At 38.3% G+C, this 14,858-nt stretch overlaps 1 protein-coding gene across 1 annotated transcript in view; it reads right to left on the bottom strand.

The window, feature by feature from the left end:
- The window catches only part of KCNH8 (potassium voltage-gated channel subfamily H member 8), a 388,965-nt gene that overhangs the window by 53,718 nt on the left and 320,389 nt on the right, over positions 1-14,858 (bottom strand). The window contains exon 11 of the mRNA XM_056129473.1: positions 14,620-14,834. Coding sequence (XP_055985448.1) covers positions 14,620-14,834 — 215 coding nt within the window. The remainder of the gene's footprint in view (positions 1-14,619; positions 14,835-14,858) is intronic.

Raw genomic sequence — 14,858 nt, 5'->3', positions numbered from 1 at the left:
GCCAGGCAAACTGTTTGGTTGACAACAAACTCTGCGGAAAACTGTCTGGAGATTCATCAAGAAAGAAATATAGCTTCTATGTTACCCCCAAATTCCACTTTATGGCATCTATGAAAAGGGCCAAAAATTATCTGAAAATATATTTGGATTCCCATATTCATTGAAGCATATTCACAATAGTCATTATTTTGAAACAATCCAAGTGTCCAACAATAAATGAATAAGTAAAAATATTATGGTATATATACATAATGGAATATTACACAGCTCCAACCAAAAATGAAATCTTACAGTTTGCTGCGTTTTGATAGGACTGAAGTAATCATGCTGAGTGAAATAAACCAAAGGGAAAAGGATAAATACAGAATGATTCAACTCACATGTGGGATATAAGGAAACATGGCAAGAGGGTAGTCAATGCCTAACAGTAATAGACTCTAAGAGTCTGCCTATAGAACTGAGTTATCTACGTGAGTTTTGGTGCTGGCTAGGGGATCCTGGAGATTGTGGGGGAGGGATGCTGGAATCTGGTGGCAGGTATGGATTATAAAACATTACTGGTAACACTCTTGTAAATCACGGTATCTAGATAAAAAATAAAAAAAAACTTTTGAGATTCTGAATTGACAAGATATATAATAATGTCTTACCTCCTATGTGTTTTACAAAACTATTCCTTTTTTCACCAAAACTCTCAATTCCTCTACATAATGCATATGTCTGAGAACGTGTGTGTGTGTGTGTGTGTGTGTGTGTGTGTGTGTGTATGAAACTGTGAGAAATATTGTTTGTTGGTATATTTGATATATTTACATTCCAAAGAGATTTTTTTTATTTAGATTTTTATTAGTGAAACACCATGAGGTACAGATGTAGATTTACAAATTTTTGTGCTTGGGTTTCAGTTATACAGTGATCAAATATCCATCCCTCTACCAGTGCCCATTCTCTACCACCACTGATCCCAGTATCCTTCCCACCCGCCCCCCCCCCCCGTGCCCCCCATCCTACCCTCCAAAGAGATTTTTTTTAATTTCATTTAATGAAGACTAAATTCTTATCAGGATCAAACTGAATCTGGGATAAAATGTTTTACACACACACATATGTGTGTGTGTGTGTATATATATATATATATATATATATATATATATATATATTTGAAATGTTAGTGGAGTGAAGATTTTACAAATTTACTTGTGAAAATATGGAAGAATAAAGGACAATGAAGTGTACAGAAAACACAAAATTTTATATAAGGATGGAGACAAATTCTGTCTGAGCTAGTCTTGTGACCACAGGGCTACTTAATAAATGGGCAGACTTATACTCTGTGAAAGTATAAATTCTAGATAGGAGGGCAAGTTGAATGGCCAATTTACAATGGTTGTGCAGTTCCCTTGTCTTCTTGCTAATGAGGTGTCTGTTCTGAAATATTTAGGCATTGTGGATTTTTGATGAGACATGACAGGTCTTTTTATTTTGAAAATTTACAAAAATTTCTGCTGTAAGTCAGAATGCTGGAAGAGGACCAAGCAGGGCTTTCAGATGGATTATGCTGATTCACAGCATAGAATGGATCAATGGCAAAGATAGGAGACTTGGAATCAGAATCAGAATCAACCAGAATTGGACTTTATTTTTACACTGATTCTTTCTATTAATTTTTAAATCTTAGACAATATACAGTTCAGAAAACAAATTCTTTACTGTCTGGATGTAATAAGATCTGTAAAACAAAATCAAATTCAAATTCTTGGCAATGATCCAAAGATTTAAAAAAGTTAATGAAAAAAAAAGTTAATGAGAATAAAAAATGAGGTACTTGTCCTACAGAGTCAATGAACACTAGCCTCCTTTAATTATAGGTAGGTGGGCTGCTGAATGCTTAGTTGAAAAAGAAGCTAAAACATGATGAGTTATACTTTGATTTTCTGGGGGACATGCTCTTGCAATGCATTACTGATATGAAAGGTAAAAGATTTTATTAAAAATGAAAGTCACTCTTTTACGAAAAAAATTTCAAGACATTTATGTGTATAGTTCACTCAAGTTATATCACCAACTAAAATCTGGATTTTTAGTCTTTAGTGGGTGACTAAATGTTGTTTTTCAATTATTTTAAGATACTTTTTATCAAAAGAAAAATAAAGTTTTATTAGGTGTTCTTTCCAGTTCATTATATTTTATGTGGATATGAAAGTACATTTATATATAAATGACCAAATTAAAGTCCAATAAGCATTAATCAAGCAAAGATCTTGTGCCAACAATTTCAGTAGGAAAAGGATTACAAAGATTAATAAAATATAATGTTCTCAAGGATCTTATATTCACATAATTGATTTCTCTGCTTATTACTTGGTTAAATTCTTATGATTCATTAACATTTTTCTCACTGAAGTCTAACAGAAAAAAGTATACAGAGCAAATGTATTCAGTTTAAAGAATTATCTATAGTTCTGTTGTTTTTAACTGATATATTTGACATGGGAAATATGCTTCCTTGAATGCCTGTGTGACCAAAATTACAAATGGCATTTAGGATTCATGAGATAAATGGTCACTAAATGAAATGATTAATTTATTTTGAAGGTTAAACTTACACTAAGTTGTAACTTTACACTTAAGTTGCAGGGTTTCTTTCTTTCTTTTTTTTTTTTTTTTGAGTGAGGCACACACAGCAGTACTTAGGACTTACCCCTGACTCTGTGCTCAGGGATCCTTGTGGGCTTGGGGAGCCAGATGAATTGCAGGTAAGTGCTCTGTCCACCATAGTATTACTTCAGCCTCAACTTGCCCTAAGTTTCAATTTAATTTTAAATTAGGGAGTTTGGGATTGGGCTGGAGCGATAGCACAGCAGGTAAGGCGTTTGCCTTGTACACGGTTGACCCACGTTCCATTCCTCCGCCCCTCTCAGAGAGCCCGGCAAGCTACCAAGAGGATCTCGCCCGCACAGCAAAGTCTGACAAGCTACCCATGACGTATTCGATATGCCAAAACACAGTAACAAGTCTCACAATTTGTTGTGAGATGTTGCTGGGGCCTGCTCGAGCAAATTGATGAACAATGGGAGGACAGTGCTACAGTGCAGTTTGGGATCGAATCTAGTTTCCTACTTTGCTTACTTGCTGAAAAACTTGGGATCAGGTTTTTCTGTTGTCATTGTTGTTTATTATTGGGGTCACATCTAGCAGTGCTTGGGGCTTACTTCCTGCTCTGTACTCATGGGAATATGCAGTGCCAGAGACTGAACCCAGGTTGGCTTCTTACAAGGCAAGAACTTTAACCCCCATCTCTGCGGCTCATTTGTTTTTGTTTGTTTGTTTTGTTTTTGCTTCTCTTAGCCTTACCTAGTTTCCTTATTTATTTATTTATTTAATTTATATTGCTTTGGGGGTCACGTTCAGCGATGCTCAGGGATTATCCCTATCTCTGCACTCACGAATTACTCCTGGCTAGTGTTGGGAATCAAACCTGCATTGGGTATATGCAAGGTAAGCGCCTTGCCTGCTCTACTATCTCTTTAGCAAGTTTACTTTCCTCATTTAGCATGTGAATTTAGCTTATTTTCAGTGTTTCAAGAATAATCTAGGTAAACATTTTTAATGTGCTCAGCACACAACTTTGCTCATTCATCAGTATGTAAATATTTTTTCCATTTAAAATTGTCTTTGTTAAGAGAAAAGGGCTTTTTTATAAACCCAGTCTTGAGGAGAACTGAGGTAGGGACAAGACCTGCGCTTTATTTCTAAGGTTAAATTAATCAATCAAGAATGCTGTATTATTATACTATTTTACCAACTTTTACAAAGAGTCTGGAGACACACACAGAAATCTTGACCCTAGCAACTTGTGGCAGAGATGGCCCGGGACTTTGCAATAGGCCTTCTCCACTGGGTTCTCCAGACCCGGGCAGGTGCCGTCCCACTGCCTGCCCTCTGAGAGCTCCAGCAGTTGACATTTTCTAGAAGCTTGCAAGAAGCACCAGCCCCACACGGCGACGATCCAGAGACACACACAGGAATCTTGTACCCAAGCAACCTGTGGCAGCGATTTCTTCAGACCCTAATTATTAAAATCTTAGAATTTCTAGAGCATGCAGCTGCTCTTGTGGCCACACGACTTTACATTTTATATCCATAACAAGCAATACAAAACACATTGTCTAGCAATTGTATTTTTGGCAGGTATGAGGGGAGATAGGACTAGTCTTGAAATATCAAAGGTAACTAAAGTAGAGAAAGTATACTTTGCAAATTGTCTGCCACACAGGCAGAGGGAGGAATGGGGGAGGGGGGAATACTGGGGATTTTGGTGGTATGATCAAAGTTCAAACAAAATTTTGTTACTGTATCTCACGGCGAATTAATAAAAAATTTTTAAAAAAGGGAAAAATAGAGTCTGACTCTTGGAGATGCCAGAAAAGTGGTGTCAGCCAATATTTCCTTTTTATCTTTTATTAAGGTCTAAGTTGTTGCAGAAGTATCTCAATGGAAATTTAAAAAAAAAGAATACTGTGAGGAGTGGAAGATTGTGAATGGCTTCAATGATAATAGTGGGATAGAGTTGAGAGATGTAGTCTAGACAGCTCTTCATTCTCAAAAATACATACAAGTTGAACTCTGTGTGTGTGTGTGCATATGCAAATTTAACACTTTTTATTTGGGGCTGAACATCTGCTGTTCCCTGCAGGATGGAAGCAACCAGGGAAGTGGGGAGAGAAAGACTTTTTTTTGTCCTGTTTATAGAATGGCAGGTGGTCTTTTTATCCTGACTTTCCCAACCCAGCTAACTCCCATCTCCCCCTATGTAGCTTAAAATCTAACGCCTCACTTCTCAACTTGCAAACACAGGCTGAAAAACCCAGATGTCAAAGATGTGTGGCTGTTCTCTTTGAGGCTATTGGATTGACAAAGGCTAGGCAGGACAGAATCCACAGGAGATGAAATATAAATCCATTCAGAAAAATTTAAAGCTTTTTGTGTGTTCTCTACTTTATTTATTTGTCACTTTAATATAAAATAAATTAGATTTTATTTTTAAGTAAATGTTGCTGAAAAGGATTGTACAATCCACAATGATGTGACCATGCACAGCTCATCTAACCACAAGTTCTACAAAGGGTCCATGCAATGTATCTTTGACCATCCACCCATTTTTTGGATGATGTCTTGTATTTCCTCTGCTCAGCTCTCAGGGTTGGTATAAAAACCACTATGTTACTATAGTGTGATCTCTCTTCATTTTTAACTCTCTTCCCCATCTCCAACATAAGCACTTGGTGTATCCTGGGTGAGTATTCAATTTCAGATGAATTACTCACTCTTACGGGATCTAAGAGTCAAGTTTATATTGCTACCCACTCGAACTCAAGAACTACCACAGTGCTAGTTGGTAGCTGTTTTCTCTCATTTGAACAAGAAAAGAAAGACAGCAAGTCTACTAGAGGAAAGAAACGTGCAGAGAAAGAGAAACAAAAAGCACCTGAAGAAAATTCTAATAGACCAAAGACCATTTGGGTGAATTATTTGCCCTCACAAGATACCTGGAATCCTTGCAATTAATCTCCTCTGACTCCAGTGCTTTATTTCATTTGAGCCAGATCTCTACTCTCTATAGCTAGTGTCCTAATTTGGATTGTCCACAGATTTATCAGGATTCTCAGGCTGGCCCTTTTGTCAAAGCTGCATATTAGTTGTGGCCAATTTTGTCTTACAATAATATAAAAAGAATGTCTGTAGTTTGATAAGAGATGAGGGTAACTGCTTTTTTATTCTTTCCAACTTTTAGGAGTATGAATTGTTTTCTCTAAAGCAGGAGAGTAAACAAAAAAGAACAGAACTTCAGAGTTAGAATGGAATATAAATCTATAGGTCAGTGCTGGACACTGACCTATAATAAACTTCCCAAAGGGAGAAAAACAATGGGGTTGATGCTGATAAGAAAGTGAATGAAACAGTAAACAGTCAATCCATAATAAGAAGACAATAAGGGTCCCTGCAGTAGCTGGAAGATGGTAGATGTGTCATTCAGTGCAACTAATTCAAAATAGCAATCTACATTTACTAGTTTCATAAGCATAATCATCAGAGAAGGCTCTGGGGACACTAACTTAAACACAGTCTCCTCCTTAAGATACCATGTTTGCATGCAACATCTGAATTCACCATAAGATACCAATATGAGAAAAATTTGAGAACATGAAAATAACTCTACCATTAATACCATGTAAATCATGCTATCTAGGTGTATATATATACACACACATATGTATATGTATTATACCTACATGATATAATCTATATCAATATGCCTTGCACGCAGCCAACATGGCCGACCCGAGTTCGATTCCTCCGCCCCTCTCGGAGAGCCCGGCAAGCTACCGAGAGTATTCGATATGCCAGACACAGTAACAACAAAGTCTCCAATGGAGACGTTACTGGGCCCGCTCGAGCAAATCGAGCAATATTTATATAGAGTACAAACAAAATTTTCAGGACATTATTTACTGAGTTAATTTTTCACTTTATTTTTTTATTTTTGGGTCACAAAACAGTGCTCAGGGATTAATCCTGGTTCTGTGATCAGGGATCATGCCTGATGGTGCTTAAGGTGCCATTTGGGATAACATGGATTGAACCCCAGTCAGTTGCATATAAGACAAGCACCTTGTCTGCTTTACTATCTCTCTGGCCCCAGATGTTGAGGAATAGAAGAATAACTGATGCCAGAGAGACAGCTCAATAATCTGGAGCACCCGGCTTGAAGGAGACCCAAATCTAATCCCTGAAAACACATAGTCCCTGGAGCATGCCAAGAGAGACTCCCGAGCATCAGGTGAGGTGTAACCCCTGAGCACAACTTGGTGTGGCCCAAAATCAAAGCAAAGAAAGTGAAGGAGGAGGAGGAGGTGGAAGAAGGGGGAGCAGGAGATCTAAAGCCTAGCTGACATCGCAAACATTACAAAAGTATGTAGTAGATAAAATATTTCACTACAAGACATATCAGGGAAGTATTTTTGCTCTATAAAGGAGAGTATTTTAAGATTCACAACTGACAACCAAATACCTGTTGTGCCTGGGATGGCAAGAAAAGCTGCCACGACGAAGCATCATGTGAGTCTCCTTCAATATGCAATTTCTAAGAACCATTATCTCAGAAAGGTGCAGAATTAATTATGTTCTTCTATTACACAAGACTGTGTCAGCAGATGCACACCTACACATAGGCTACTCTTAAAGAGCTAAGTATCAGAGCTGTCAAATATGATTTTTAAAATTATTACTAGTCAGTAAATTATTTTCAAGAAAATTGCTTCCAAGCAGCTCCAATCTTATTTCAGACCAAATAGGAACTAAATTTAAACCAAACTCCCTCCCAATCTCCATTTCTTTGGCAATAGCTGTACTTTTTTCTGTACAGTCTTTTTTTTTTTTTTTATAATTTATTTATTTATTGAATCACTGTGGGAAAAGTTACAGAGCTTTCGGGTTTAGGTCTCAGTCATGTAGACACCAAACACATTTCCCTTTACCAATACTCATTTTTAACCCCGAACCCCAATAGACCCCCACCTCCCACCCCTCCCAATTCTTTGTGAGGCAGATGAGTTCTAGTTAATACTCTATCTACTTTGACTAGATAGATTATTTCGATAGAAGATGCACAATTATTGTTTAGAGTTTACGACCCACCCCTCCCCCAATCAGACATGCTGAAACAGCGTTGTGAAATGATTTGCTTTCTACAACTTGGTTTAAGAATAAAATGATGTCGCGCGGCCGCGATAGCGGCCGCGCGGTTTTAAATTTCTGCTATTTTACTTATTGACCCTGGAAGAATTTCTATTAAAAGTTAGCTAGTTAAGAGATTGGTTTCTGTGCCCTGGAGTCGTGGTCGTGCCAGAGAGCCGCTCGTGGGGGGCAGCTGGCGACCCCGGTGGGGCGTGGGGGACGGCCCACAAAGCCCCCCTTCCCATGAGGTCCCCGCCGCTCCCCCGAGCCCGGCTCAAACCCGCTTTCCACAAGGCTCCCGTGCGGCCGCCATCTTTCTTTCCAGAGAGGAGCGGGCGGGCCGGTCAACGCCCTTCCCCCTCCGGGCAGGCTTGGTGGCGCGGATCAACACAAGTCCATTTGCTTTTCTGCTCCAAGCGGCTGGTTCTCTGTGCTAAGTCCTTGTGCCTCCGGGGCCGTGGCCGTGCCGGAGAGCCGCTCGTGGGGGGCAGCTGGCGACCTCGGTGGGGCGTGGGGGACGACCCACAAAGCCCCCCTTCCCATGAGGTCCCCGCCGCTCCCCCGAGCCCGGCTCAAACCCGCTTTCCACAAGGCTCCCGTGCGGCCGCCATCTTTCTTTCCAGAGAGGAGCAGGCGGGCCGGTCAACGCCCTTCCCCCTCCGGGCAGGCTTGGTGGCGCGGATCAACACAAGTCCATTTGCTTTTCTGCTCCAAGCGGCTGGTTCTCTGTGCTAAGTCCTTGTGCCTCCGGGGCCGTGGCCGTGCCGGAGAGCCGCTCGTGGGGGGCAGCTGGCGACCTCGGTGGGGCGTGGGGGACGGCCCACAAAGCCCCCCTTCCCATGAGGTCCCCGCCGCTCCCCCGAGCCCGGCTCAAACCCGCTTTCCACAAGGCTCCCGTGCGGCCGCCATCTTTCTTTCCAGAGAGGAGCAGGCGGGCCGGTCAACAGTCTTAAACTGTGATATAGTCACGAAGGAGGCAAGAGATGTTGGCAAATCAGAGACTTCACTTAAAATACCTCTTCAGACTTATTTTAATCTATGACAAGAAGGCTGGATTCAAAACTCATGGATATAAGATAGCTTAATAACACAGGGATTGTCTAATGCTGAGAGGACCGACTGGACACAACTCAAAGGTTCATGGAAAGGAATGAAATACTCTTTCTAATGTTATCTGCATTTGACAAAGGTGCTATCTCCTGGAAACATAAAAACTAAAAATAAGACTCTTGCATTTTACAGATATAGAGCCCAAATGCAGAGGCAATTTATTTCCTATATTATTGATATTGAGGCTAATGCTAAGGAATGCAAGAGGCGTGGGATCAGATTGTATTTCATATATCATAGACTGTGTACTTTACTGTTTTCCATCATGAGCAACAGATGTATGCATTATTATTATATTTATTATTATTTTGGTTTTTGAGTCATACTCAGTGATGCTCAGGGGTTTCCCTGGATCTCCACTTAGAAATTACTCCTGGCAGTGCTGGGGGACCATATGAGATGCCAGGGATCGAACCTGGGTCAGCTGCATGCAAGGCAAACACCCTTACCCACTGTGCTATTGCTCTGGTCCCTCTATGCGTTATTTTTAAAGGAAGGATTTTATAATCATGGGATGAATTACCAGGCCCCCAATTTTTTCCACATATAAATTAATCCAGAATATTCATAGCCGCATACCCTGGCCAACTGAAGTGTTATAATAAACAGTTCAGTGATTAAATGATTCACAGTATTGTTTTTCTACTTTCTGAAATATTGGTATTATAATGGTAAAAGGCAAAGGTAAAGGCCCTCCCGTTGATCGTCGATTTGCTCGAGCGGGCCCAGTAACGTCTCCATTGGAGACTTTGTTGTTACTGTGTCTGGCATATTGAATACTCTCGGTAGCTTGCCGGGCTCTCCGAGAGGGGCAGAGGAATCGAACTCGGGTCGGCCATGTTGGCCGCTTGTAAGGCGAACGCCCTACCCGCTGTGCTATCGCTCCAGGTATTATAATAGTCAATCTATTTATATAATAAAAGGTACATGCTAGCTCAGCGTTGAAGGCAAATCCTTTAAAAAATCTCAACACAATTTACTACACCAAACCACCTGCAAGGAAGCATGCTATTTATAGGTGGAATTTTGGGTTTCCTCATGATCCTCCCTCCATTATATTTCAGTCTAAATTACTCCACTAGCTCATGAAATCTTCTTGTCCTGAAGTTGGAAGAAGTGAGAAATATATGCCTCAATTTAGCTGCTCTTTCTAGTTTTCCTATTAACATGCTTTTTGATCTGTTACATCTTTTTTTGTCTACAGTTTTTTTTTATTTAAAGAACTGTGATGTACGAAGTTGAGTTTAGGCATATAATGTTCTAGCACTAAACCCACCACCATTGTTAATTTCCTTCCACCAGCGTTCCCATGTTCCTTCCAACCCCCAGCCTGACGCCCCAGATTTTTTCTTGTCTTTCTCCTCCCTAGGGTCAAGGGTAATCTAGGCATCCTCCCTTTGCCACATTAGATTTCTTCATCCATTTACTCTATATACCACAGGTGTATGTGAGAACATCCTGTGTTTGTCCTTCTGGCTTACTTTATTCAGCATTATATCTTCTAGTGCTGCTCAAAGATCTCCCATCTCTGCTTCCAGGAACTTCTCTGAATACTCTGAATATTGGAGCTATTTGATGATATATTAAAGTTTGGAGTCTAAGGATGTAAGGACCTACAAATCACTAATTCTCTAGGATCTGGGAAACCTCTCCTCCCTTTTCTAAAAAGGAGAGAAGATAGAAGGAATGCTTACTTTAATAAGGTCAAATAATATTCAAAATGATGAAAAATAGGGAAAAAATGAAATAACCTCCTTTTAGTATTAGAAACTCATTAGTAAGGCAAAAATTTAAGAATTTACTACCTTTTCCCCCAACAACAAATGTCATTTGTGATCGTACAACAACATTATCGACACCATGTCAGTGTCCACCATCTGCAAGCCATATATAACATTTGCATATGCAATTGATTTTCAGTGGACTAGTATCATTAATATTTTAAAATGTATTTTAAGCTCTCTTTAATGACTTATTTGCTTGTCACAAATTCACGATTCTTATAGCAAAGTGAATTTTACTATCAACAGAGCAGAAAGTTATGTTCAAATCAATTTGACTTGTCATGAGAAGACAGGGGCTGGAGTAATAGTACAGTGGGTAGGCACTTGTCTTGTATGTGGCTGGTACATGTTTGATCTTTGGAAACACATATGATCCCCTAAGCACCACAAGGAATGATCACTGAGTGCAGAGCCAAGAGTAAACCTTGAGCACAGCAAGGTGTGGATTCATAGGAAGAATCAAAATAACACTGGGTGCATAAATGTATCATTTTCACAATGCTAACGAGTGCTGCTTATCCTCAGAACACTTAGAAAAATATATGTTTCTTAAGTGAATTTTCCTGTGAGAAGGAATAAGCTGTTATTCTAAAGTTATACGACTGATCACAGTTCTAGACAACATAGCTTTCTGATGCAGGCATATCCCTTCCTAATTTTAGCTATCTTTTACAATACTTTTTTGGTCTTTATTTCAGAATGATCTGTATTGATCTTTACCTAGAAACCCTAGTAACTCTCTATGACACCTGATAATTGATGAACTTCTTGGGGTAAAGGGTATTTTTGAAAAGGCAAATTTGTAAAGACAGCAGGCAAGCCACCTTACTATATATCAGAAATAATGGGAAATATGATGATGAAAGGAGCATAGAGAAGAGAGGAGAGATGAGAACAAGAATAGCTGAAAAATTGAGGTAATATGACCATACAACTTTTAAGAATTCATCGATAATTAATATTGATGTTGTTTGCACGTACATTTTGCAAATACACCTCTTTTTATAGTTCATGAGCAACCTTTCATAACGATATCATCCCACTAAAAGTTCTCTGTGTGACTGATACTTTTGTGTATGAGGATTCCAGAATCCAAAGTCACCATTAAAAGATTAAAAGCGATATGCTTGGAAGGAGTCACAAGAATTTCCCTCCCAGAGTGTGGAATAAGGAAAAAGTTTGATCCAAACTTATCTAGACTTTTGAAGGCATAATGTCCCAGGATCTTAGATAAATATGCAAATGGAAGATAAGGACATAAAATACAATAGGGTACCTCATGGTTTTTCACTAATAAAAAAAGAAAAAAAATACAATAGGGTTTCAAGAATTGAGCTCATAAGGAGCCCTCTCTAAGGAGGTAATTTTCAATTGCAACCATAACTAAGTAGGTTATATTGAACTAACCCATAAAGATGAGTGATAAAGCAGAACAAAATATAGTAGATTACTATTTGAGAGCACCAGAGAACAATCAATTCAAGTAAGTAAGATCTGAAGGGATGAGCTCCAGAGAAAATAAACACGCATCTCCATGGATGCCACAATTACCCAGGTGTTTTTCTGAGGCACTTTGCTATTAGATTGTAAGGTTGAATGGAGTAGAATATAAAAGAGCAACTATTGGCCAAAGAGACAGTTCAGTGAAGAAGTTCAAATGTAAATCATTTGGGATTAGAGGATGAAAATCTCAGACAGGAGGTAACAACATCAATGTGCCCTTCAGCATTAACAAAAACCTAACATGGGTATCGAAACAGGGGGCAACTTCTCCAAGAAATTCAGAAGAAAATAGGAATGGGAAGGTTAAATGTCAGAGCAGATATTTTAGCAGCCATCTGGTGGTGAGGGGGTGGAGATCAAGCCCTGCCAAATAAGGATGCTTAGTAAGCGTTCAAGACTTTTAGCTGAGATCCTGGGGTGGGGGGAGGTGAGCATGACTACACTTTTGGAGCAAAGGCCAGACTGAAATAGATCAGTCTAACAAAGCCTAAAAAGAACTATGAAGTGAAAGAAAGTGCTGGTACTCTATCTGTTCGCCAAAAGAAAGCCTGTCACTTTGGAGGAAAATAAATTTTCATAAGCAACATCTATATTTAAACAAAATTATGACATTTGCTCTAAATAAAGGGACCAGAAAGATAAACACAAAATAATTTCATTAATATGTGGTATATAATGAAAATAAAAACAAACTTTTAGATTATAAGAAACAAACAGTGAAACCAATCAACCAACCAAGTTAATCAGAAGGGAAATAGGGAGAGGGTGGGAAAACTGAATAAAAGAGGTTGGTTATGTAGGACAATAAAATTCTGGTGATTATCACTGGCAGTATTTACAGATGTTGATTTTAAAATCTGTATCTGAAACTACAGAATGTTAAAACCCAACGGCCTCAATAAAAATATACATATTTATCTGTTTATATTTATATATACAAATAAAAAAGGAAATAAAATAGCCCTATATCAAATTTAAATATTAAAGTTTTAAATCCCTATGATTAATGTTTTTGCAAATAGGGGAAAAAAGATAAAAACTTTGTCAGTGATAAGGATTCTAAAAAGCAATTATAAAAAGTAGGACCAACATACAAATATTTTTCATTTTTTCATGATGAAGAATGTTGGCTATTTGTTTTTCATTTGTTTTCTTTTTTAGTTAATTCAACCACTTTATGCATCTTCACTTTTCAGATATAATTGTCATGTTAAGCTGCCATGGAGAGGACAAAAAGCATCTGTGGAAATTTTAAAAATCCCAATTTGTTGAGTGAGAAGACATTTAATGTGCCTTCAAGAGGAGATATCATTTGAAAGTGTATAGGTTAAAAATGGCAGACACTTGTGCTCAATCTCTGGTCTTATTACTGACAAGTCTGTGTGATCATGTATTAAGTTGGTTAATCATTCTAAATCTGTTTCTTTTTGTTGTTTATAAGATGTAATTGATTCTGAACTTAAAAGATCACTGTTAGATGGTTTATAGATCTAAAATGTGGAGCACACACTTGTTCTCAATAAACATTACTTTCTTTGATGTTTGTTATTATCAATGAAGAGAAGTATATATTTAAAAATGAATAATCATGGCTTCAGAACTGGATACCATCTATGTATTGGTCATCATTTGATGCCTTCAACCAAAATGCAGCAACATGCAATTTGAATTCTTTTTCAATCTTTCAAAGTGAAGGTTATTAATAACTTTCTACACAATATTAATGATCAAAATAATAGCTTCTTAGATTCTGGGTTAGAGCCGTGGAGGGGTAGATTGCAAATATACATAGGACAAAGCTCAAGAAAGCAGAAGAAGGCATTTGTTGTTACAGAATGCATGCTGTGCTTTGTCTTTCAACAATGATTTCTATTAAACCATTTCTCTCTGACACATCTAATGAAGTCATGTTCACGACCAGCTTAATCACTGAATTCAGTGTAGTACATATTTTGACAGGAAAACTGTTTGTATAAACTGAAACATGCAGCAAATATATAATTTCATAAAATGTTCATTATGCTTTCAGTGTGACAATCTTTGGCTTGAATCCTCTTGTGCATAATTTAGTCATTTTAAGACACACTATTTTGGGTACTGGTTAGCAAAAAGATTATTCTTAAGCAAAAGTCACATGAAGCAAATGGAATACTGATAATTACAAACACAGTAAACTGGGCCATATGATCTATCTGGAAATATTTAAAAATCAGAATAAATCACTTTAGCTAAATATTATCTCTAACTAAAGCTGATTCTTACAAGAAACTGAGTTAAGAGAAATCATACATCTTAGAAGACTGACAATCAGATCAATATTCACCTTTCAGTTAGCTCTTTAAATGTTTCACTAGTGGCTCAAGAGTTAAATCTTAAGTCTTCAGAAACATGACAAAGTGAGGTCATTATATTTGCTTTTATTGTTATAAATGATGTTCAGACCCCATGCTATTAGGTTTCAACACTAATTAGAAGTGAGACTTACATCACTCTCGTGACCTTCTCGAAGGTTGTATGTGAGGTCATGTTGAATGTCTTCCACAAATTTGTGAGCATACTCTGGGTAAAGGTCCAACACTTCAAAGAGTCCTTTGAGGATGATACACTGGAGATCACAGTAGGTTAAGGCCTTCACATCGGCATTGGTCTTGATCACTTGGTCCTTAATTGATAGATTAGCTCCAATTAAATCCCCTTTCCCTTGAAACAGTGGGGGAAAAAAGG

This window comes from Sorex fumeus, unplaced genomic scaffold, assembly GCF_029834395.1.
Source record: "Sorex fumeus unplaced genomic scaffold, SorFum_2.1 ptg000072l, whole genome shotgun sequence".
NCBI classification, from domain to species: domain Eukaryota; kingdom Metazoa; phylum Chordata; class Mammalia; order Eulipotyphla; family Soricidae; genus Sorex; species Sorex fumeus.
This window is presented reverse-complemented; position numbering and strand designations above follow the sequence as displayed.